The 24,382-nt window shown below is 35.2% G+C and overlaps 1 protein-coding gene across 3 annotated transcripts in view; it reads right to left on the minus strand.

The window, feature by feature from the left end:
* Positions 1-440: 440 nt before the first annotated feature.
* The window catches only part of LOC128987620 (uncharacterized), a 54,133-nt gene continuing 30,191 nt past the window's right edge, over positions 441-24,382 (minus strand). The window contains exons 8-22 of one of the 3 annotated variants that reach the window (XM_054408566.1): positions 22,955-23,159; positions 20,509-22,294; positions 19,531-19,676; positions 18,993-19,194; positions 18,509-18,665; positions 17,650-17,880; positions 17,165-17,182; positions 11,092-11,223; positions 10,231-10,370; positions 9,151-9,264; positions 8,344-8,458; positions 7,589-7,764; positions 6,707-6,859; positions 5,999-6,114; positions 441-4,675 (exon numbers count right to left, since the gene is read on the minus strand). In XM_054408566.1, coding sequence (XP_054264541.1) covers positions 4,553-4,675; positions 5,999-6,114; positions 6,707-6,859; positions 7,589-7,764; positions 8,344-8,458; positions 9,151-9,264; positions 10,231-10,370; positions 11,092-11,223; positions 17,165-17,182; positions 17,650-17,880; positions 18,509-18,665; positions 18,993-19,194; positions 19,531-19,676; positions 20,509-22,294; positions 22,955-23,159 — 3,814 coding nt within the window. In that variant the 3' untranslated portion in view covers positions 441-4,552. The remainder of the gene's footprint in view (positions 4,676-5,998; positions 6,115-6,706; positions 6,860-7,588; positions 7,765-8,343; positions 8,459-9,150; positions 9,265-10,230; positions 10,371-11,091; positions 11,224-17,164; positions 17,183-17,649; positions 17,881-18,508; positions 18,666-18,992; positions 19,195-19,530; positions 19,677-20,508; positions 22,295-22,954; positions 23,160-24,382) is intronic. The other 2 variants (XM_054408568.1, XM_054408567.1) reach the window with 2 other exon arrangements.

Consider the following 24,382-nt stretch of genomic DNA (forward strand, 5'->3'; position numbering starts at 1 on the left):
TCGTCACTTGAATTTCCAAGAGTTGCCCATACACACATTGGTTCAGAACTTTTTTAACTAATACTTTTAATACTTTTTATTGAAATGGCGACCATAAAAAGTAGGTATTTTAAGCCAAGTATGAATGGAGATGAATGTAGGATGAGTGGCGCGATCTTGTAGTCTTGTTAGTGACTTTATGTGACTACTATAACAGATTAAAATTTTGTTTCTGCCAATGAATAAACCCCAATGTGGTGTTAGGGTTTATATTTGAAGTTAAATAATGCAGATTACCCTAAAACCACAATTTGGTCATGCTTTAACTGTTTTATTAGATAAATACTTTTTTTACAAAGAAAATATTTGTCATTACTCCCTACAGAAATGAGCTATTCATGAAACATAAGGATTGTAATGCTATGTTTTAAAGATTATTTTCCAGGGAAAGAACAAAAGCATACGCAACAGAAAATATTTATTGTACTAGAAAATATGTATGGAACTACAATATGTAGAAATAAAAAATATACAAAACACACTAAACTTAAAATATGATGGTATAACACTTTGACTCTTTCCTCATTTGGGATACTTAGTTTATTTAAATAAATGTATGATTAACAGTTATTGGATAGGATTCCTTAAAATATCTTTAATGAGTTTTGACACCTATAATAGGCTGCATAAATTTGTGAGAAAACATAAAATAAAATACACTAAGTGAAAGAAAGGGTCCAATAAATTTTAACTTTATGATTACCAATACTCTTAAATCTTGCAATAAAAACCAATATTGTTGGTAATTAATGCATGTAGATAGATAATTATTTTCAATCAAATTATAATGATTCTTTTTTTACCCAAGTTGGCTAGCATTTAACATTTAACAATTTAAGTTTGTTTGTTCATTGTTTCTACTGTATATGTGAAGAGTTCCTTTGCAATCAGAACGTGGAATTCCCAATTGGCAATTAATTATAAATTTGTCCAGCAAAAAGGTTTAAAGAATCTTAAGAAGATGCAGGACTGTAAACCAAAATTATTAGAACACTAAAGACTTGCAATAGTTTTTAGAGAATTCATCAGTTAGACCATTATATTATTTTGTTCTTAAAAATTATTGTTTCATTAAGCAGAAATATGAATAAAACTAAAATAGAATAAATAATAAGATTGAATAAAAAACTAGTTGTATTATAGAACAGACGAGAGCATTTGTAGAACAAATATTCAACAACATTGTTTCTTTCCTACGTATACTGAGACTTTTCACATTGCAAAGGAAGTGAATATGATAACAGTCTAACCATTTCCTGAATAAACTATATTTTGTTCCGATATTGGTTTCTTCTTACTTGCCCTACAAATAATGAAACAATAACACTATTAACAATTTATACTTCAATACAATTATTTATTTTCCTAATAAACAACTTTAATTAATTAAACTTGAAATAATGGCACTTTAAACATTACTTAAAATATAATTGAGATAGTATACAAAAGCAAAGTCTATAAGCAGCTCTCTCTATAATTCTTTAGTTTTTTGTTGTTTAACATATAATTTTTAATAATATGTTCTAAACTAAGTCCCTGTTACCCAAACGTAATAAATAAAATGGAAACACTAACAAACAACTATATAGAATAAATAACGCTAATATCAAATGAGTCTTTAAATATTGCTTATTTAAAATAAATCCTAGATAATTTATTATTACTTACTATATAGCTAGCACCTTAGTTTAAAACAATATTTAAACTAAACTGTTTATATACATTATTGAATAAAATTCTTACTAACTAATATAGACTACTGTACTAGTATTAACAATTTTAAAATATAAAATATCTAAAACCTCTCAGTATTATTATTTACTTGGAAAACCAAAATTTACATAGTATACAATGAGTAAAATTACATCACAATACAGTTCGAGGATCACAAGAATTTACAAATATAAGCTGTTGAATAAAAGATCAAGATAAATAACACGTAACAACTCGTAAACATGGCAAGTTTGTTAACTAATCCACATAAATATATTTAATTTACGACAACAATCATACAAATATACAATTCCCAACTACGTTTTCAATTTGAAAGTAAGAAGGAAGTGAAAGACAGAATATGATTATCAACTACATCTAAAACAGTTTTGGTGTTCCATGTTGCAAGAGTTAGAACACTATTTTGGCACGGAGTGAGTATTTTAGAATTAATAGGTGGTAATGTATTTATAACACCAAAGTACAGGATTAAACAGTAGACTCTCTCTTGTTCTGGCACGTTTTGTTCAGACGGCCATCTATGCGAGTCACACACACTCGTTTGTCCAAGACTACGAAAATAAACAAGTCACAACTTGTTCGATGCAAGAGATGATATTGCAGTATTCTTTGATTGTTTTTAGTCAATCACTGTAGTAGACTAATTTTGAAATTGTAATTTGTGTCCTTATAGATTCATATAACGTGTAGAGATGAATATTTAAAGGGCTGATGAGAGTAAAATAAAGGAGGGGTTGAAAAAACAAAACCAAGCAAGATGATGTAAGAAGAATTCAAGAGATAATTCCTAGGGGAAAGTGACAGATAGGAGATAACGAAAAGGTCGATGGAAAAGGTGAGGAAAAGTGTGAGATGGCAGATCGTGGAGGAAAAAGAACTGTAAATGGATTAGAAAAGATGGAGAGCTTAGTTGACGTACTTATAAAAATATCACCAAAAAGGAAGAGGACACATAGTGGTTCAGAGGTGTCCAATTGAGAGTCTACTCATTACGATTCCTAAAATACATTATAAGTTACAACTCACACCAAACTTTAGTAGGTAATCAGAAGTATTCTCCACAGTTTACTAGCTATATTCAGAGTGATTGTCATATTATTGCCCAAATAACATAAAAAGCTAATCCAATAACCGATAAAGGTCTACGATTCGCGACGGGCTTTAGTCTTAGCTTAGAACATAGGTAAACAGAATATCTATAAATATAACAAAGGAAAACTAAAATAATCACAAAAGCTCAAGGAAAATATTAGCATAGTCATTATTTCTTATATTACTAAATAGGAAATTGTTTCGCCTTAAAAAGCTCAAGAGATGGGTAAATCTATCAGCCAGTTTAACCACTCTAAAACTGAATACCGAATAGTACAAAATTATTAGAGCTGTTCTATTGGTAAACATTAGAAAACTTTTCACCTGTTCTAATATTCTTATCACTATCAGACCTTTAATGATAACATTAAATAACAAATTCATTAGTGATAAATATTGTTTTCATTATGAGTACCATATATTATATACTAATGCAGTTTAAGAAATTTTTTAAGAATTTCGTATTAGTGGCTAACTGTATAACTAAAGCTATTTAGTTTCAAACACAAGGTAACAATCTAAACAAAACCTTATCAATCCAACATAAAAGCTTTAAAACATACAAAGGCACAAAATTTTGACACATGACTCTGTCAACTATTAAAACTAGATAAAACTCTTTCATAAATTTAACCCAAACAATTTATATGAATATTTTGTTCGACTTTGACTATCATGTTCTTTACTCATTTTCTGCTCAACTTTGCTAAACCTAGTAAACAGTGATGGTCAAATTGAAGAATTTTGAATCTAGATATAATCATAAAATTTAATTTCGTTAATTTTCTAAACTTTTACAGGAATAATTACTTTATTTTAACCCTTTGAGTGCCAACGTCCGGGGAACCGGACGTTTTTAAAACGAGCCAAAAGTGCCAACGTCCGGCCGACCGGACGTTTTTAGAACGAGCCAAAAGTGCCAACGTCCGGCTGACCGGACGTTTCGTAATGATCGAACAGCTGTCATAACAACCGAATGGATACTCGGATTCTTTTAACCCATATATTAACATTGAGTCGAAAGTTACTAGATGCGATACATCGATTTTCGTTGGTCGAAATATCGAAAATTCGATTTTTACGAAATTTTAACCTAAAAATCACCAGATCGCGCTCGGCACTTTTAGCGCGACCTTCGGGAAAAATCATCGGCATTTTTGAGCGTTACTTTTATTTCTCGCCTGGCACTCTAAGGGTTAAAAACGATTTGTATTTTCCTTAAAGGTGATCCTAAATCTTAAACAACATAAGGTATAATTGTTTGTATTTTACATTTTAAAAAAGGTAAATTTACATGTCATAATTTAAAAGGTCTCCCCCCTCCTAGGACACTTGGCCTAGCTTTAAGATTTCTAAGGTAGGCCCCAAACCACTGCAATATAACTATATCATATGACTTATTAGTGATTGGCAGAATTTAAACTAAGACCATTAGAATATAGAGGTGCTCTATCCAATACATAAATAAAAAAGTAGAAGAAAGGAGTAGAATGGGGAATGTAAGGTTGAACTAGATAGAAAATTTGACCTTAAATTCAAAATATACAAACAAAAACCCCACTAAACATATTTGTTTTAAACTGTTTCTGGAAATTCGGTAAACTCTAGATTCGGTTTTGACACATCACTACAACTAAGTATAGCTACATGTCTATATCAAGCCCTCGCGTATGGGCCGATTTTTACATCACCGGGCTTCTCGGTTGCGGTGTCGTAGCACAGACGACGCGTCAGCCAGAGAGTAAGTTCCTGGCTCAAACACCGGAGGATATTCCAAACCCGGATAGTCCGGAGCAGTGGGATTGGTAACCTGAAACCAAAAAAGGATTGTGTTACTCAACAGCATAAAATGGATACTTCACTGTTCAGTTGTTTATTTCACCTATGCATTTAAAGAAATTGAGGACACAAAATATTTCTAATCTATATAATACCCCCGCCGCAGCAAACCTGCCGACTAAGCGAATTTCCATTTGTCTGAATTGATTTTCAGTTAAATATATTTTTATAACATTAGGTTTAACGAGTACCTAGGTTTGCTGCTACAAGGAAACTAATGAAGTGTGTTTTTGAGTAAAATATTGATAGCTTAGTACAAAATAAATAAATTTGCCAAGTTTGATCAAAATATATCCATAAACAAGCAAACTACAACATTTGACAATATTCTCCCTAAGAATAACATGGGAATTTTAAATTTACAATTTTTTTAATTTTCTCCGTTACTAATAATCGAACAAAAATACTTTTATATACTAAATTATTTGTTTTTTTAAGCTCTTTAAAAAGGTCTAAAGAGAAATCGAGAAATTTTGTGTTTTGAGGGTCAAAAGTGAGAAAAACCAATTTTTACCCCATAAAACCCCCCGTAAAGCCCCGTTCCCATGGTCCGATCGTGCTGGTTCGCGAACTCATTCAAGTTTATCCCGCTTTACACCTTTAAACCAAATTTCATCAAAATCGGACAAAAATTACTCAAGTTATCGCGTTCACGGACGTATATATATACATATATAAAAATTTGAACGAATGGTGTTTTTGGCCTCTGGGGACATCAAAATGAAAAAGTAAATCGGTCCCGGGTCTAGGTCTTACCGTGCCACCTACGGTAATAGCTACTTCCCTATAGGGAAATTCGCTAAAAGGAGAGTGTGGGGTATGTAACACGATACAAATACAGCAATGTGACAGCAGTTCACACAGCTAAGTTGAGGTATAACACTGTAAATTGTGTTGTTTTGTTGGATAGCATGTTGTTTAGTCACCTTTGACACTGTTGAGCAAAGGCACACAAGAGCAAGGAATACACTAGGCCTATTTCTCAGTAAAAGTTTTGGTCATTACATACAAATTGTGAATACAGTGATGTGAGGTGGGTAAATACCCACAGTTATACCCAGGTATTTTACATCTCTAGGCACCAAAACGTCCCTAATCTCCCTCTCTCTATAAGATTATTCCATTTTATCTGAATGTCTTGGAATTCCATTTTGTTCAGATTATCAGATTTTACTTAACAGAGCAAGTACTCCAAACAACCTAAAATGTTTAAAATTAGACGTAAAATAATTGGCATTTTGTCACATTGACTTACGCTACAAAAAAGATTACTGTACAAGTGTGGGTGGAATACCTGTATTTCCATGACATCCTGTGGTGGTGACAAAGGGGGAGAGATGACAGTTTCACCACTAGAGTCTGCTCGAGTCATGGAGCCACGGAATATAGCTCGATGTAGGCGTGGGGAGCCTGTTAACAGAGGAGTCCTTAAAATGTTATTTAGCCTCCATAACATTCCCAATGCGGTCTAAATATTAAAGACAATGAATGAATACACTGATGTTTATCAACAAGCACTCAAGGGTTGTGATCATTGCACCAGAAGAAGGTTGCCAAATAAATCTTGGAAGGAAGGTTTTACAATACCAGAAAGAGTACTTGTGCCTGAGATAGCAAAATGATGGTGGTTGGACCTATGGTTTTTCAAAAGGAAGAAGACAAAAGGATGATTGAAAATAATGTAGGAGGATTGTAGTGGGAGGCCAAGGTTGGCAAAGAGCTGTAAAGATTAGGAGAAGAGGATTAAAAGCTACCACTGGACTATTTTTAACTCTCTCTCTTTTTATGACAAAAATTGTTTACTAAAGTGACTTATAGCTTAACAAATGTACATGGTTAATGGTACAGTAACAGTTTTGTATCAAAATGATACATAAATGTTGTGTAAACAAATTTAGAAAATAATAAATAGAAGTGTACAGATCCAGAATTCCAAAATTACTGTTCTTTTAAAATTTTCATAGACTCTATCATTCTAGTTCTGATAGTTTTTTCAACTGACCAAGCAAGGTTTTCTGCGTGGGGTTGTTTTCTGACCGGCCGGAGAAGAGGTTTTTGAGACGAGTAGCTGGCGTCGGACCGACCTTCTGATACCGACGTTTAGCCTCCGACTGGTCCAGGGTCATCTCAAATGCCAGCTGCATTCCCTCTCCACCTGGGAACCAACAAGCCAAAACTGAAGGAACGAGGTATTATGCTTTTGCCAATTAATTTACACTTAATTGAAATCCATGTTTGCTTCTGTATTTCCATCCATAGTTCGTACAACACAAAGTCAAATAAAGAACCGTATGAATTAAATAATCCTGTAACTTGTAACTATTTATTAATATTATTAACAATCAACCTCAGGTAAGGAAAGGATGGTTTTAAGGTATTGTAATAATTTTGTTGAGTTCAAATAAACCATTTATTTGATCCAGTCTTTAATAAGCTTGCCTTCTGTCTTCTGCCTGAAGATGGTGGAGCAATTGCAGTTGATATTTACACCACTATCAGCTGACGATAGTGACGACAACTTAACTAACACTGAAATAACCATCCTATAGCCTACTATTTATCATATTTCATGATAAATATGCCCATTCAAATAGCCTTAAGTGGAAAATAATCATCATGGTTGACAATTCTAAGGTTGTAAATGAGTAAATAAAAATATGACCAATTAACTTGGTACCGAAGATATCGGTACCGGCATTTCACCATCGATTCTTGGTCCCAGTACTTTTCCCAAGAACCGGTGGAACCGACATTTGACGTTAAGTACCGACCCATCACTAGTTACAGCCATTTTTCCATTACAATCCCATCCTCAGGCACAAAGGTTCTGCCAAAGCAGCTTCGTGTCGAAACACGTTACACAAACTAACATTTAGAGTCTTACCAGGCGTATCTAGTGGGGACACGGGCGGTGGCTGGTACAGCGCTGCTTTTTTCAGTCTTGTCCCCACAGCAGGGGTAGGCGCAGGATGTACCTGATGTATGTGACGAGGGGTCGGGGGATACCTCCTGTCTGTGCGACGTAGTGAGTCGATCCACAGCTTCTCTGGAGACCCGTCTCTGAAACAGCCAACGGCAAAATCAATCAGAGCAGTAACCAAGTTAGAACCTTGAATACATCACACCTCTCGTCAGATGTATCTGTAAAAGTTTAAGTTAACTAAAATGGTTTCATCTTCGAAAAGTTTAGTGCACCTTCATGTCAGAGAATGATCAGCTGCTTAAGAATCTCACATGGTGGACTTGATTGTTTCCAATAATAAATAAATCAGAAATTAATCACAACACAAGAAATGTATTACAGTATTGGTCAACACTTTGGGGGTGTGTTGAAGCTGACAGCCTTACAGTTAGCATCTCGGCCTTTAGTGCAAGAGTAGTGGCCTGAATTCCCGCCAGATCAACAACAATTTATGAGTTTTTTCCAGTTTCACAAAAGAGAATTTGCAATTGTTTCATACAAAATGTCACTGACGTGTAAAAGAAAACACTAATTACAACCCAGAGGAAGACAAGGTAGTCTCTTGATCAAAATAATTATGAAACTGGGTGGATAAAGCAGTATTTAAATCGCCTAAAAAGGAAAAAAATCTGGAGTTACCAAATAAAGTAAAGTTGGTAAACAAAATGATCACTTACCTATAATCTTGATTGTCTAGGTCCATGTGTCGTTGTAGCCTCGACGGAGTGTTGAAACTGCTGCGTCTGACAACAGTGACACTATTGCTCTCTCGATCCCTCTCCTCTGTGAAAGCTGAAAAACAGAATATGTTATAAAGCTATAACTAATGTGTGTTCATTGTATAGGAGGGCAGTATAACTACTCTTTGCTAAATTAACCTTTTGTAGCACTCCTCACCTAAGTATACTAGCCTTAGTCTCTTGGCAAATCCTAACAGCTGTCGGACAACCATTTATCTTATTCCCTTGGGCCTCATAGTCTCCTTTCTTGGAAATTCCAACCTTCTCTATCCAGCTTGAATGTTCTGTTTGGCAGAGCCCTATGGTTCTAAGGTGCTTTCTTTTAGGTCCATGGGTGGTCAACAGTCCTAACACTATACTGATGTGCCATTTGGTAGGCCCAGAACTCCTTTCAGATTCTTTCTTGATAGGGAACTGCCAGAATTTTTAACTGCACAATCCCTCCACATTAGAAACGTTTAGTCCTTGGAACTCTTTTTCCTTTGCTGTTCAATAATACAAACTAAAAGTCATTGTGATTATCGTACATTTTTATACAACTTGTTTAAAAATTAAGGATTTACTCTTAGTATTAAAGGTTCAACCCACCAATTAACACATTGCCAAGTGCTATGCAAAGAATTTAATGAACATAGCAATTCATTATGAGATAAAAATCCCATTTAAAAGTAAAACAGAAAAATAGCTTGGGAGAACAACTGGAAATTGGCAACCACTGATGATGATGGTGAGACATGACTGTACCTGAGGTGGACCTGCTATGGGAGGGGCGAGACTGTGACAGAGGCGCTGGTGAGGGTGTCACTACCCGAGGAGCGACTCTGGGGCGGGGGTTGGTCTCTTGGGGTGTTGGCCTTACTGCAACAGACAGCGGAGAAATATTTACCATCAATCTATCGTCTGAAGTAGTGGACCTAGGGATTGGGACCATACCCTGAGCCGGCTATTGTTCACAGTTGCAACGCAATAACACTGGTTCCCTACAACTTGCCTTAGAATCAAATCACACTAAAATAGACTAGGGAGCCATTAGTAACAAGTGATTTTTTTAAATATTACAAATGAAAACAAAGCAATACAATACTGTGGTTTCTCTGAAACGTTATGTCAGTTTTATAGAAAAATTCACATATATTAGTCAACATTTACATATTTTTATTAAGAATAAATTTATGTAAACTGTACAGGAAAAAAGTGTAGGCCTACACGTAAGCAAAAATTCTGTGTATTTAAAAAATGTTGGTGTTATTACCAAGCAATTTCAGAGGTACTTAATGTGTGAAAAAGAAAATAATGCAACATTTATGTTACATTGGTAAACTTTGTGATATTTTCCATGTGATTTGTAGTAAAATATTTAAATATTTACATATTACGACAATACATATTGTGAGCTAACAAGACGTTAGACTTTGCTCATCACAATTTAAAGTAAAATGAAATTGATATACAGCACAATTCCCAGCTAAGTATAATGCTCAAACTCTCAACGTAAACGTTTTACACATATCGGTATATAAATATCTTGTGATTAAGAACATTTATTACTTCCTTAATGAAAATAAAATTGGGGAAAACATGGACAATAAGTTTCAGAAATTTGGTCACATTACAAAAATCTGTTTTGAAAGGATACAGCATTTATCTGAAATATTTCAGTCATTTCCTAGATGATGGGAATGTTCGAAAGCTGTAGACAACCTGGAAGAGAACCTCTCTGGGGGCAATTGCTTTATCTAGTGCATATAAACATTTTTAGCAGAGCTTCTTCCCGTAGCTCACACCCTTACAGAGGAATGCAGTTCACTACAGACAAGACCCTACCTCTGGGAGACACTGGTGGAGGGGGAGGCTGGTTAAGCAGCAAGTTCTGTTGGTTGCGCCTCTCTTCCTCCTGCCTAGACAACATCAGAGCCTCCAGGGTGACGAATCCGGACGTGTCCTGTTCCTGGTTATCCCTCCTCCTACAACAATACACATTTGGTACGTTAATGCTGAACACAAGAGGGCTTTTGAAAAATTAACATTGTAGGATTTCTGTAAAATTGTATATATTTAGAACACTACTGAGACATCTAATAGAAAACGAGTAAAAGAAATTAATGATCTTTTAGGAATGATCTTTAATGATCTTTTATCGACTAAGGACAATGAATACAAACCCTTTAAGAAGCGAAATACTTATGGAGAATAGTCAGACTGGAATTTTGCCACCGAAATGAGCCTCGTGCGGCCGCCGCTAGGATCGCTTGCGCGGCGGGCAAGCTACTCTATCCCTCTTTTTAAGCCTATTCTTTGTCTCGCCCTCTCTCTCTCTCTCAGTCAGCTGACTTGGCCGCACGCTTGCAATAGTCTACCAAGCGGCGGCCGCGGGAACTAATCAAAATTTAAATATTCCCAGACTGAATTTTTAACAAAGGCATTGCGCTTCTTTAAGTGTTTGTATTTATTGCTAAGGATGACAACGTCATATGACTTAGTATCAAAATCATAAATAATCTAAACAAAGTAATCATTTAAATTTTCAACGGTAATAGATCATTCCTATGTGTAATAATATCAAGTTTCATAATTTGCAAGAGCCTAAAATGTCCTAAGGATTTAACCATTAAATCAAGGAAGTACAAGATGAAAATTGATACCATAAATTGTTAAGCGGTTGGATACAATTATATGGATAATCACCTGTTCTTGGCCAGTGATGCCAACCTATAGTCTGCCATGTCGGGAGGGAGTGGCTGACTAGTTGGTAGTCCTGGACTGACTTGAGGAGCTCCTCTAGGACTACGCTGTGACATCTCACTGAAACTGCCCATACTGTGAACAAACGAAACAACACATCACCTAGAAGCATGGGCATAATTAACGCAAGGAAAATAAGATAAATTTCTTGACATAGACTTTTGGATGCTAAAATCGACATTTTTTATCTATAAATAAGCTGTAGCCAATTTTATAATCAAAACAAGCCACAAATCAAATGATTCATTGAGCTACTAAACGTAATAGGCACAAGACAAGGAAAAGTGGTACTGTACATGCTTTTGGATGACTTACAATTGTACAGAACCTCTTAAATGAACCCCCTATTACCCCAATATTTTCCTGCTCATAGCCATATGTCGAGCTTACTACATATGCATTTTGTGATTCAAGCCATAACTGTTATTTTCAGAAATAGGCTTTTGGTGTGAGTGATTAAAAATAAATTTGATATGAATATTTTTTGCGGACCCCCAAAAAACTGCTCGCAGACCCCTAGGGGTCCATGGACTACACTTTGAGAACTCTGACCTAGTGTATCCAAGAAAATCAGAGTCCTAGGATTAAAAATATACAACAAAAATGTAAAGTAAAGCACTAATATTTTACCAAATCAAATTGATTTAAATAGGAAATGGTTTGAAAAAAATGTTTTATTAGAAGCAGTTAATTTTAATAAAGGTAAGCTAGCTGACAATAAACATCAAACCCCTTAATCACTCACAAGGCTTAGCAATAGATCAAGAAAGAAGGAACAGATACACAACTAACTCACCTAAAAAAAGAGTACAGGGTAGTTGAAAGTACAAAGAAACTGTGCTGTAAACTTTTATTGTGCTTTTTAAACTCTTTTCTTGGGTAAGTTAGTTGTGTACCCATTCTATCTTCCTTCATGATTTGGTAATTAATATTTTTAATAATAGCTTATTTTAGGTTAAAGAGAAAAGCCACCCTAAACAGGTATGAGCTAGGAAGTAAAACAAACTAAAAATAAACAAATGACAGGAACAAGAATCAAGAAAGTTTTGTTCTTTAAGTAACCAAGACAAAATATTCTATGAAGGAAATAGTGACAAATCCCAAAAGTTATTTGTGTTAAATTATATTTGGTGCGTTTTTATAATGTCATGCTAGTGGATTTTTTTTATTGTTTGGTGCGGAAATTGTCTAAAATGAGGTCTAATTACAATTTTACGTCAAAGACAAGATAGAAAGAACATTATTTATTTTGTATATGAAGTATTTACTAGTGAAAAATTTACTGTGACAAGTTACATAGCATTTTTCCAAAAGCAAAGCAGTAATGTATAGAGCCATAGATTTTGGTCTAACAGTTATTAGTAAAAAAAAACTATTTAACAAATTCTGATGAATTTTAACTTTTAAACAATCTAAAATTTAACCATCTCCAAAAATCTTTTTTAACATATTTTTGGTCTTAGCTTTAGTTTTAGGTTTAGGTACAAGGCATGTGATGGATTCATTTTTTTCACCTGCCAATGGTGCAGTCAAAGCCATACAAGTTATAACACAATAGGAATAGGATATTTCCAGTGTTGGGGAAGCTACTTTTAAAATGTAGCTAGCTACAACTACTGCTACATTTCCAAAAAAGTAGCTTAGCTACAGCTACAGCTACAGTTCCGAAAAAGTAGCTAGCTACAACTACAACTACAATGAAATGTAGCTACAGCTACAATTTTAGCTACTTTTCCAAAGACGTTATTTTTTATTCCACGCACATTAGGTAAATGTAAAATTAATTGCAACTACATTTTTATTGAACAAACATTTAAAAAAATGTCAGTATTGCATATAACATTACTTGGAAAACAAATTATTCCTAGATTGTATTTAATTTATTGGCATTATAAACCTAACATTACAACAACAGAACCAAATAGTTGGGTGTCCCATCATATTTAGTAATTATTTTTAAATATTGCATTATTTTTAAGCATCTTAAAATGTAATTTTCATTAAGTTCAAAGGACATACAACCAAACTATATTTTAAAAGCTAATTTTATTAATTTAATATAGATTCATTTATAGATATTTTATATCAACAATTAAGACCAATAAAACTGCAAAAAGATTATTTAAAAATATTGTTTGTGTTAGAGAGCCTAGCCTACTGAAATTGGAGTTTATTGCCTTTCTTTACTTTTAATGTTAAAAACAACATTGCTATAACTTTTAAAGTGATAAATGACTTATTCTACAAATAACACTTTTCAATGTCAAGAAATCGTCCTTTATTGTCATTATGCATAGGGCAAATTGTGCTTCAACCTAGTTGGTAGAGAAAACAGTATTCAGAAACTTATCCTGAAATCGGCTTTTAATTTAAACATGATGAAATTTGTAAAGTAAAAATAACATGTAGGCCTACTTGGCTATGTAACAAGTTGGCTATAGTAGGCTTGTTCTTGCAAGGACTAAACAGATATATTCATAATAATTGAACTTGGTATTCGTCTTAAACCATAGCCTCAGTCATATACAAGAGCTGTTAGCAGGAGCAAACGATGCTATTTTTTCAATGTAAGTTTCATATTATATGGAGATTTTTCATTACAATTATCATGTAGTCTAGGCATATCTTAAATCTCATCAGGTAATTTCCTCTTTGCTAATTTAGTAAACCTTTGAAAAATCTTCGTAATCTAACCAAGGAAGGGCTTGTGATGATAAACCACAATCAACAGCTGAAGCAAAGGTTGATAGACCAGCTTTCTCATTATTTCAAGGTGTGTTGGTTTCCATTAAACCCCAAGTTGAAACATTATCGATATAATAAAGAAACTAAATTAATTACTAATTTCCTTGTCAATCACTTGCAAGCATTCAATAGCTTCTCTTGTCACCGGTACCGTTTCGTTTAAACGTCGTCTGCATCTAGTGATTTTATTTTATCTGGCAGTAATCATAGAGTAGTAAATTAAGGAAATGAGAGCCAAAAATGTGGATAACACTCATTTAATGGCCTCTATGTCCACACAACGTTGTAATAGGGAATGAAACGGCTGCAACCAGCTGTTTGAAGCCAAGAAAGTAGGCCTATTTTTTTTGAAAATCTCAGTTTGAAAGAGGTTGTTTCACGTAAGGTTTAGGTTATGATAAAAATCACTATCTCAAACAAATGTTAATGTAGCGAGAAAAGTAGCTAAAATTCCGCTACAACTACTTTAAAAATGTAGCTAGCTACAGCTAAAGCTACAAAATCTTAAAAGTAGCGTAGCTTCAGCTAACGCTACAAAAAAAGTAGCGCGCTACTGTAGCGTCGCTACTTCCCAACACTGGATATTTCATCGTAGAGCCTTTATAGCATGTTTTTCTGACATGAGCTCATGTTTAACCACCGTTGCGAAGTCGGAGCTGAAACATGAGCAAGAGTCGAAAATACACTACAGTAGAACCTCGCTAATCCGTCACCTACGGGACCAGGAGCATGGTCGGAACCGCAAAAAGGTCAGATTATCAGAGGAACGTGTTAATTGGCATAAAACATAGTAAAACTGTTATTTTGAAAAGACCACAGATAACTGAAAACCACGGTAAATCCAACAAGACATAAGATAGAAATTTCTAACTCATAAACTTTAATGTAGACTTTAATGTAATAATTTGCATATTTATATCATCAAAATAACATTAGTAGGCTATTTCGCAATCATCATAATTATCTTAAGTCATTAACCGTGGTTAAGTAATAAAAACTGTAACGTTTAAAATTACAGCTTTCTCAAACTTTTACTCAAACAAACAAATTGCCAAACATAGAGCAAAATAAAGAACAGAACAATAGAAAATCTAGTAAGCTACTCCTAGTCATAGGCTACTGCTACGCTGTTTCAGAAGAATGTCGATAAAGACATTTTAGATAACGCATAAAAAAAGTATAAAATAATAATAGCCTACTTATAGATGATAACAAAAGTCGTAAGATACACCGATAAAGATAACAATGACATAAAAAAAACATCGCTTATTCTTTCTCTTTATTCTTCCATTCTTGCTTGAGTTTCTCTTCATCCGCCCACTAAAGTTGTCATGGTTACCAAATACCCAATCACAAAATGTTGTGACATAGCAAGCACAGCAGACAGATGTGTTATGTGTAGCCTAGGGAGCAGACAATTGTCAGTGCAAACGCATAGCTTGACCTTGAAGTTTTTTCAATATTTACAGTATTTGTTTTGCTTCCATTTTATTTTTGTCTATGAACTGGGGCCTACTGCATATATGGTCAGAAATAGTTAACTATACAACAAATTTCAACACATTGACATTAGTAGACTAAAAAACACAATTTATAAAATTGTTAAGGTACAGTAGAGTCCCGCGAACTCGGCACTCGATAACCCGGCAGCAGTCTGGATAACTCGGCCATCACCTAGCTCAGAAAATTAGTGATATTTTGAGTCCGAGTTAAACATGAACTCAAGCCAGCTCAAGTAAAATCATTCACAACTCGTACCAAGGATTTTTTTTAGGGATGGACGAGATTGGATTTTTAGTTCGAGACGAGACGAGACGAGATTTTTTATTTCTCATAAAATTTCGAGACGAGATCGAGACGAGATTTCTCTTCTCATACACAACGGGAAATGCACGTTCGAAATTTTTACCTGATTTTGTAACATTGTTAGATGACTGTTTAAATACTAAAATAATGATAATAGGCAAGAATATTTACAATCTTTCATTAAATAACATCAGCATAACATTTTTTTATTAATCACGCCTAACTTATTACAAATTCCTACGATTAGGAAACATGGTGATATCAGTTAGGATAGAGTTCAACTTATCCTAAAATAAAATAAATCATAAAATAAAAGCAATATTAATTTTTATAAAATAGTTACTTCTTTTGACTTTTTTTATAGTAATAAAACATTCCTCACACTTTCCTTTCTGCAGGCGTTTTTAATTGTTTTTTTTTTTTTTTTTTTTTTTTTTTTTTATTCTCGTCTCGATAAAAATCTCGGCCAAAAAGTAATCTCGTCTCGTGTAACGAGATTGAAAATTTCCCGAAAATTTCCCGAAATTTCGAGACTTGACCATCCCTAATTTTTTTACTATATATGATGACTTAATACTGACTTGTAATATAAATATAAATAAAAAAGGAGGTTATAAAGCTTAAAAACTGTATTGTCCTTATTTTTAACCCTTGTTTCCGATAACCTGGCATTTCACAAACTTGGCACCCTTCCAGTCCACATTACGCCGAGTTTGCGGGACTCTACTGTATTTCCTTGGACAATGAGGTTATGTTAGCGGAAGCCTATCGTGTCGGTGGCACGGTCAGACCAAGGAGGAGTCAGACCATCCGAGGTCCGATTAGTGAGTTTCTACTGTATTGACCCATATGACGAAATATATATTTTGTCATACTGCACCATTATTTAAGCTGAGTAAATCCCAGATTTCATACATTGTATACATATTATTTTTAAGTTAGCTCGTCTATCTTGTTTTGTTGTATTAACTAACAGCTATTACCAATATATTCAAATAATAAAACTGTTTAGGTCTTTTGAAGAAAGTTAGATACTGTTAGACAACACTCCGCCAACAAAATTAGAATTCCAGGTAAAAACTTGAAATATTTTTACAATTTCACAATTTTTTTAAACGGAACTATCAACTTCATCAAGTTCAACTAAAATGTTAACAAGTCAAAAATGTTCAGGTGATTTACACGACTCCAGCTTATTCTATTTTCCCTGGAAATAAAATAACTACTGTATACAGCTTAAGAGCTTATGTTTTAAAAACATGCATGTATGCTGCAGTATGACAAATTGTCAAGCAATCTATTAATGTGATTACCTTAGTGTGTAGAAGGTGAGGTATTACTACAAGGTAAAATGATTCAACAAATGCAAGGTTATGAAGTGATAGAAGTGTGAGATTCTGAGAAAGAGCATGCATGAGCCAGGGATGTGCATGCAGGTCAATCATGTATCAAGGGATCGGCAGACCTGCTGCGAAGTTCCATCCTGAAAAAGATAGACCCAAATTCTTAACATAAAATCTGTTTACAGATCGGTATAAAAATATCTCATGGACAATTTATTACGTCCTTGTTAAAAATTCAGATTTAGTACAACAGTAAGATGAAACTATCGGGAAGACATTATAAAACAATGGCAGTTTTCAGGGACATCTTGGACCCAACTAGAATAACTGGTACTTAGGAGCTGTCGACTTTAGAGTACCAGTGTTGCTGTCGAGTAAATCAATTGCTCATGTTGATGTCTAGCTGTAGTTGATTTACAATAACACAGATTGTGCTGACAGTAGCACAGGTACCCTAACCAACATAAAATTACTTATTTTCAATTCCAGTGGGCAGTAAACACCCTGTATAACTTCCAGTAAAACACATATACTATACAGTTTTCAACAAACTCACAGTTTCATATCAGCCAGTTGTGTAAAGTGAGATGATAGTATTCTGACTCACCTTGTGTCCAGGGTGAGAACACTCTCCGCAGACTGGTGGTGAGAGCGAGGTAGAGGCGGCGCCACTCGTCGGTAGCTGCGGAACTGTGCTGTCGGCACCGGCACTGCAGTGCCTCGTCCCAGGAACCCGAGGTATTTCCTGTCCAGGCTGGAACCACCAGCATCTGCCCCCTCGGATGTTCCACCTCGCTGCTTTTTCAGTGATCCAAACTGCTTCTTTCCCGACTCGTTACTGCAAAGGAACAAACAATTTTTAACTGTGCCAAATCAATGGTTTTAAGACCAATACAGTTATTGAGGGATAAACAGGGTGGGAGGAGATGGGTTCACGAAGAGATCAGAAGAGTTTGTCAGCTTGAGAGGGAGAGTGGAAATATCATGAATAATACAATTTAAACAAGCAAGAAGAAAGTGAGGGTGAAAGGGACTTTCTTTGGGAAATAAAGTTGGTGGTAGAAAAGGAACTGAGAGGAAGACTTAGAGAGAAGGAAGTCAATAAAAGGTAGAAGATGAGTTCAAGAAGGAGTTGTAGAAGATGAGAAGGGAGAAGGTGAAGTTAAGTCAGTACCCAGACTCGTAAATACTCTAACTGAAGAAAAATAAGATATATGTGTTTATAGTTATAGAACTTGAAAATCACTTCAATACTATAATTTTATATTTTTATGAATAACTTGTATTTTTTTGCATACCTTAAAGGTTATTGAGCTTAAGTGATTATCAATTAAATTAAAAGCCTGATTGCCTTTGGTCATCGTAATCTCATCGGCTCCTGCTGTAAAATTAATTGTGATTCTACTGTAACCTAAAACATTTGTTTCAAGTAGTAAAATATTGTTGCAGTTGCAACATAGTCTCACTTTTTATCTAGAGTGTTGGTGCTACTGGATGAGCCGGCTTGTTTACTGGGAGATCCCAGAAGTCCTGCCAGTTTCTTCATCTTGGGGCTTGAGAAACAAGATCCTGACCCGCCTTCTTCCCCTGATCCTTCTCCTTCTGACTCGCTGAATAAAGGAGCTGGAAGGGAAACATGTGAACTATCTTATTATTTTCAGCATTTGGCTTAGGAACACATTAAAGAAGAAGGTAACTAAAATTACTCCTTAGAAAAAGTTCCATGTGTCATACCACAAATAATGTTCACAACACAATTAACTTTATATTGATTGGGTTGCATGATTTTAACAGAAGCGCCAGAGAAAATCGTAGATGGACCCCAGTTATCATACATTAATGGAAGTTAAATAAGTTCTAGAGATGAAGGAAAATCAAGAAAGGCAGTTTTCAAAATAAAGGACAGAAAATGTTTCAAATTTTTAAACAAGATCAAAACAACAAACTCACATGTGCTGTATGTCTCGTGTGTCGGCCTCGTGGCAACAGTGATGCAGTCCATCCACAAAGACAACTCTTCCTGGTTCTCAGCCGCAAAGTAGAACATGGTGCCCGTGTGGTAAACCTTGAAAGCAAACTTGCGAGACTTGACCTCCTCCGCATCAGACACGGTGAAACCTGGCAGTGAGATCATCACATCTGCCTTGTGTGCCTGTGGAGAAAATCTTAAGGTTAATATGAGAAATGCAGAGAACAAAAAAACCAAAGGTTACGTTAGAGTCCAAACTCCAACTTTTAACTTTAACCGACATTTCCCTTCTCTATTCCTTAATAAAAATGCTTGGTTTTAATAAATTTAGCCTACTGAATTTCATAAAAAGAGGCTGCCAACCTTTTTAAGAAAGGAAAATGAAACTGCAGCGCCTTGTGTTGGTAAGTGGAAAGTCAGCGGAACCTACACATGGTAGAATATTCCAATTTTATAATAATAATCCAAGGCCAAGGCTAGTTTTAATATTAGACAAGTGTGTGAAACTCTCAAACTGACCTCCTTGTGTTTGAAACCGTAGAATGTAGTGTTCTTGATGACAAACCAGCCTCTGTTCCACTGTCCTGAACCTCTTCTACACCTCTGCTGTAGCCAACCCTCACATTCACACACTCCCAGCTCCTTCAGAGTCACGTTGCGATGTTCTGTAAACAAACACACAAGTTCAGCATTGCGTGACACAAACTAGGAACATTGAAATTCAACAACTGACCCATTCAAAATTCTACTTACTTGACGCCCGAAATTAAACAAAAAAAAATTAAATATCTAGATATTTATGAAAGAACCTGGTTTTGGTAGGACAACCAATGGTTTTGAACCTAAGTATTTGTTTAAGAAAGTAGAGGTTTATTCATAGAATGCTATTTTAAATTGAAAATGAAGTTAATTAACCGGAAATTAAGTCCAAACCCACTGGTCAACTAACAAAAACCAGGATCTTTTATTCAGTATGAAAATGATTAAATAAGTATGTGTAAGCTACGTTACTTCCACAACTTTGTAATTACATTGGTAAAATACTGATGTGAATACTATCTGATAAACTCTATTGGCAGTAAAATTAACAGTGTCATTGCACAACATGTATTCTATGGCCTTACTCAAATCAATTACTGTTGCTACAATATTAATCTTGTAGAGATGTCTTGAAGAGTCAATTATTTTGACAACTTAAACGGCACTGAACCATAAATATTTCTAGAAAAGTCTTTGAAGTTTGAGGTTTTAATGTCTTAGAGGTCTATTGATAATCAATCAGGGTGAAATTACTATTTCCAAACTATAAACATTGTGTAACTAGGTGAATACTGTTTCAGCAGAAACTGTTTCTTTTTTGTTATTTATCCAGAATAAAAAGCGTGCTAGTCATTGTATTGAAATATGCATGAATAGATAATCAATATTATCTCAAAACCAAAAAGAACAAGTTACATTTATGGAACATTTACCTTATGATTACACATTTTTACTTACTTGCCAAAAGCGGGTTCTTTTTCCTTAGCGACCTTGGACTTGACACTTTGGCCGTTTTACTGATAGACTTGGCAACCATCATTGCCCTGTAGCAGGCTCCCTTTGGCTGAACAGCTGGAGCAGGGGGTGTAGGACGGGGGGGAGGTTCAGGGGGTGTTATAGGTCTCCTAGACTCCGCCTTCTGTCTGGGGAAAGTGGCAGGGGCTTGCACCACCACCGGTTTGTCCACACAGTCTAAGTTTGACAACGGCTTCCTACGAGGAGTTTCTGGTGGCACCGGAGAAATCATAGTAACATCAGGTAAACTCGGTTTCTCCTCGTGAATGGTTGGAGGGGTGATTCTAACTCTGGGTGGAATAGGAATAATCCCACTTTTCGGCTTCAGTTCCGCAATGTTCTCCAAGGATGTAGGTTTGGTCAAGACGAATCCACTTGGGTTGTAAGTTTGAAGAATCTCTTCTTTACAAACTTGTGAGATAGTTTTAGACAAGTCTGCTCCTTCTGTTGAGTTTTTTCTTACTTTCGCGTCCCTCTCCATTTCTTTCCTGCGCTCAATCACAGAAGAATTCAACGTCTCAAGAATTTTTCCGATTTTTTCTTCAGTCTCAATAACTTTTTCAGAGTCCAGATTGGCTGTTGTGTTCTTATCTTTCCATTTAGGTTCGCTGTCAGTTTCGTAATCGAGGGTAAGAAGATGTTTGTTGATGGTTTCAACTATTTGTCCGTGAACTTCTTTTTCAGAATCAGCGAGCTCTTCGGAAATTGAAGGTATTGATGTGCTAATTGAATTGTCATTTGTTTTTGTTTCTTCGTCTCTTCCTGACAAAGACTCAACATCGCTTTTCGAGTCTTCAAACGCTGAATCAGACTTGGTTTCTATTTTTGAATCAGCCAGAAACTTTTGCTTCAGCATGCTTATTTTTTCTGAAACACTCAAGTCAGGTGAAAAGTCATAAGCGGGAGTGCTGAAGCTTTTATCCAGTTTTCCTCTTTCTCTAGGACTTTTCTCTTTAGGAACAGTCAAAGTGGGCTCATCGGCCTTCGCCTCGGTCAACTCAGAAGAAACAACCTTCACCTCAACTTTAGGCAAGATTTGTTTTTCTGGAGCGACAGGTAATCTAAAGGTTCTCAGAGGCACTTTGGGCTTCATTCCTCTGTTGACTGGTGGTTTAGGTTTGTCGCTCTCTGAACACGCTTTGGAGAACATTTCAATCTTTGCCTTCAGAGAGCTTACTTTCCCTTCACTGATCTCACTCAACGTGTCACTGTCCGAGACGAACACACTGTCACTATCATCAGACTTGTCTCTCACATGGGTCGGCTGATTTGGAAGCAACCTATCATTTTCATCTTTGAAAGTTTCAGTCAATTCGGTAGATTTCTTGCTAGATCTCCCGTAACTATCGACTACTTTGAACACGTCGTCACTCCCTGTTATTTCAGGAGCATCACTCTTGCCTTCCTCACTACCAACTGATAACCTCCTGGCACTGTCTAGTGTGGTGACATCACTACAAGATGACTTCCCCTCTGACGTCTCGGCTGTTTTGAAAGTATCATCACTCCCTGCGGATTTCAGTCTGTCTTGACAAGAACTGACAACATCAGGCTTTGAATCTTTCAAGAAGTAGCCAGTATTTCTATCCTTCAAGTTGTCAAAACTGCTGTACTTCCTGGGTCCAGACACTCTTGATTCACAGTCTTGTATCAGTTGTGCGACCTTGGGTTTTTCTCCACCTCCTCCCATCCCTCGCCACTCACGTTCCAACTTCAACTCCTCCCAGAACTGAAACCAAGAGAGGCCTAGATGTTAATGACCAGTTATAACATTTCTATCAAATTAATGGGGTAAGTTAAGTATTACAACAGTAATTTAATTTTAAATAAGTAAACACTTTTGAAACTAATAAAAAAAATCCATCCAGACTACATGCAAATTTGACCATGACATATTAATTTGAATATCATATAAAATAACTTAACTGACAAACTGCTTATTTCAGTTATATAATTATTTACAGCAAAATTAGATGTCAACGACAAGATCAAGTATGCTAGAACAGTTAACTAGATTGACCCACACCAAGCCTAAAATGGATAAACACTAAAAGGTCAGTTAAAAATAGCAACTATGTGAACTATATAAAAATACTTTAAAAAATCTGTGGTTTTATGGCTTTCCATTTTTCCGCATAGTAGCATAAATAACAACACTCAGGATACAAATCCTTATAAGTGTCACAATGAGGATGGAAACAGAAGTTGTCAGGTTCTAAGAAAAGTTCGGTTAAACCAACCAGTTTTAAAATTAAGGGCAAATAAAAAAACCTAAATTTGTGTTTGAGCAGAGGTATTTAACCTATGTAACAAGTGGTGATGATCTACCTTTGGTTAAGATAAGGTCATTATTTGTACTAGTTTCCATATTTTTTTACAACACACACACCTGTTGCAGATTGACAGGTGCCCGTTTGCTGAGTGGACTAGCGCCTGTGATGGTAGCTCGCCGCTGCACAGGCAGTCGAGGCTTGGGCAGGTACAGACGGGCAGAGGTGGGGGAAGACGCTCCATCTCCCTCCAGTCCCTCCCCCTCTTCTTCTGAACTGCTGGGCAACTGGCCTGCACTCACTGTAGACTCTACGGAGACTGACCTGTACACCAAACAACTGGTACAATCTAGACAAGAGACTAACTAACTTAAGTAAAGGTTAAGGATGTACAATAAAGCACAAGGGCCTAGATTTTTAGGATTTTGTTGTGAGGCTAGTAGGCTTATCTGAATGGGAAAGAGTCCAAACTGACACAATAGAATATTTCACTGTCACTGGCAGCATTTTCAACCAGGGAAGAGGGAGGAAGAGAGAAGAGAGGATTGGACATTTATCCATCCATGTGACAGTGAAATATTCTATTGTTTTGTGTAAACTCATACTGTAAAGTTGTGTGTCTATTGTAACATTTTATACTCTTTCCCATTCAAATAAGTCTGCTATCCTAACAAAAATCCTAGTAACAAAAAAGAATTTTCATCCCAAAGTAAATTTTAAAGCTTGTTTTTCATGTCTAGATCATGTAAGTGACACTGAGCACTACTTTTTTTTTTGTTTCTAGTATTACAACATGTTTTTCCTATTATTTTAGTATTAATTAATTTAACGATTTGTGCTTTAATTTTTGCTTTATAACCAGGGAACAAGCTATTGTTTATGAATAGAAAGTATTATTTGGTAAAACAAGGTTTTGAATAACTTTAGTAACAAGAAACAAAATGTAAACAAAAAACACGCCTATAGCGGCACCGAACGGAACAAACATTGAAATCGTCTTCCCGCTGATCCATAAGGATGAAAAATCTACTAAGGGAAGTACGTTATGTTTTTAATTTTAATCTATGGTACAATATAAACTGCATTACGTTATTTGAGAATTATTAAAAAACATTTTCTATCACAATCTGTAAAAAAAAACAGTTTTTCACAACTATTAGGGATGGTCAAGTCTCGAAATTTCGGGAAATTTTCGGGAAATTTTCAATCTCGTTACACGAGACGAGATTACTTTTTGGCCGAGATTTTTATCGAGACGAGAATAAAAAAAAAAAAAAAAAAAAAATTAAAAACGCCTGCAGAAAGTCAATGCAATACCCGCAATACAGGAGCGTGTTGTAGTTGCGTTTCCTTTTCGAAGGCGTTCTTATTTAATTAATTCTTTTAATGTAAATATTACATTCTTTTAATGTAAATATTACTTTCATTATTTTAATAATATTACTTTAATAACATTTGAGAAGTTTTGTTAAGTGTAAGCAGTGTGAGGAATGTTTTATTACTATAAAAAAAGTCAAAACAAGTAACTATTTTATAAAAATTAATAT

Source organism: Macrosteles quadrilineatus, unplaced genomic scaffold, assembly GCF_028750875.1.
Source record: "Macrosteles quadrilineatus isolate MER2022 unplaced genomic scaffold, UCM_ALF_1.0 Scaffold_2__2_contigs__length_208266976, whole genome shotgun sequence".
NCBI classification, from domain to species: Eukaryota; Metazoa; Arthropoda; class Insecta; order Hemiptera; family Cicadellidae; genus Macrosteles; species Macrosteles quadrilineatus.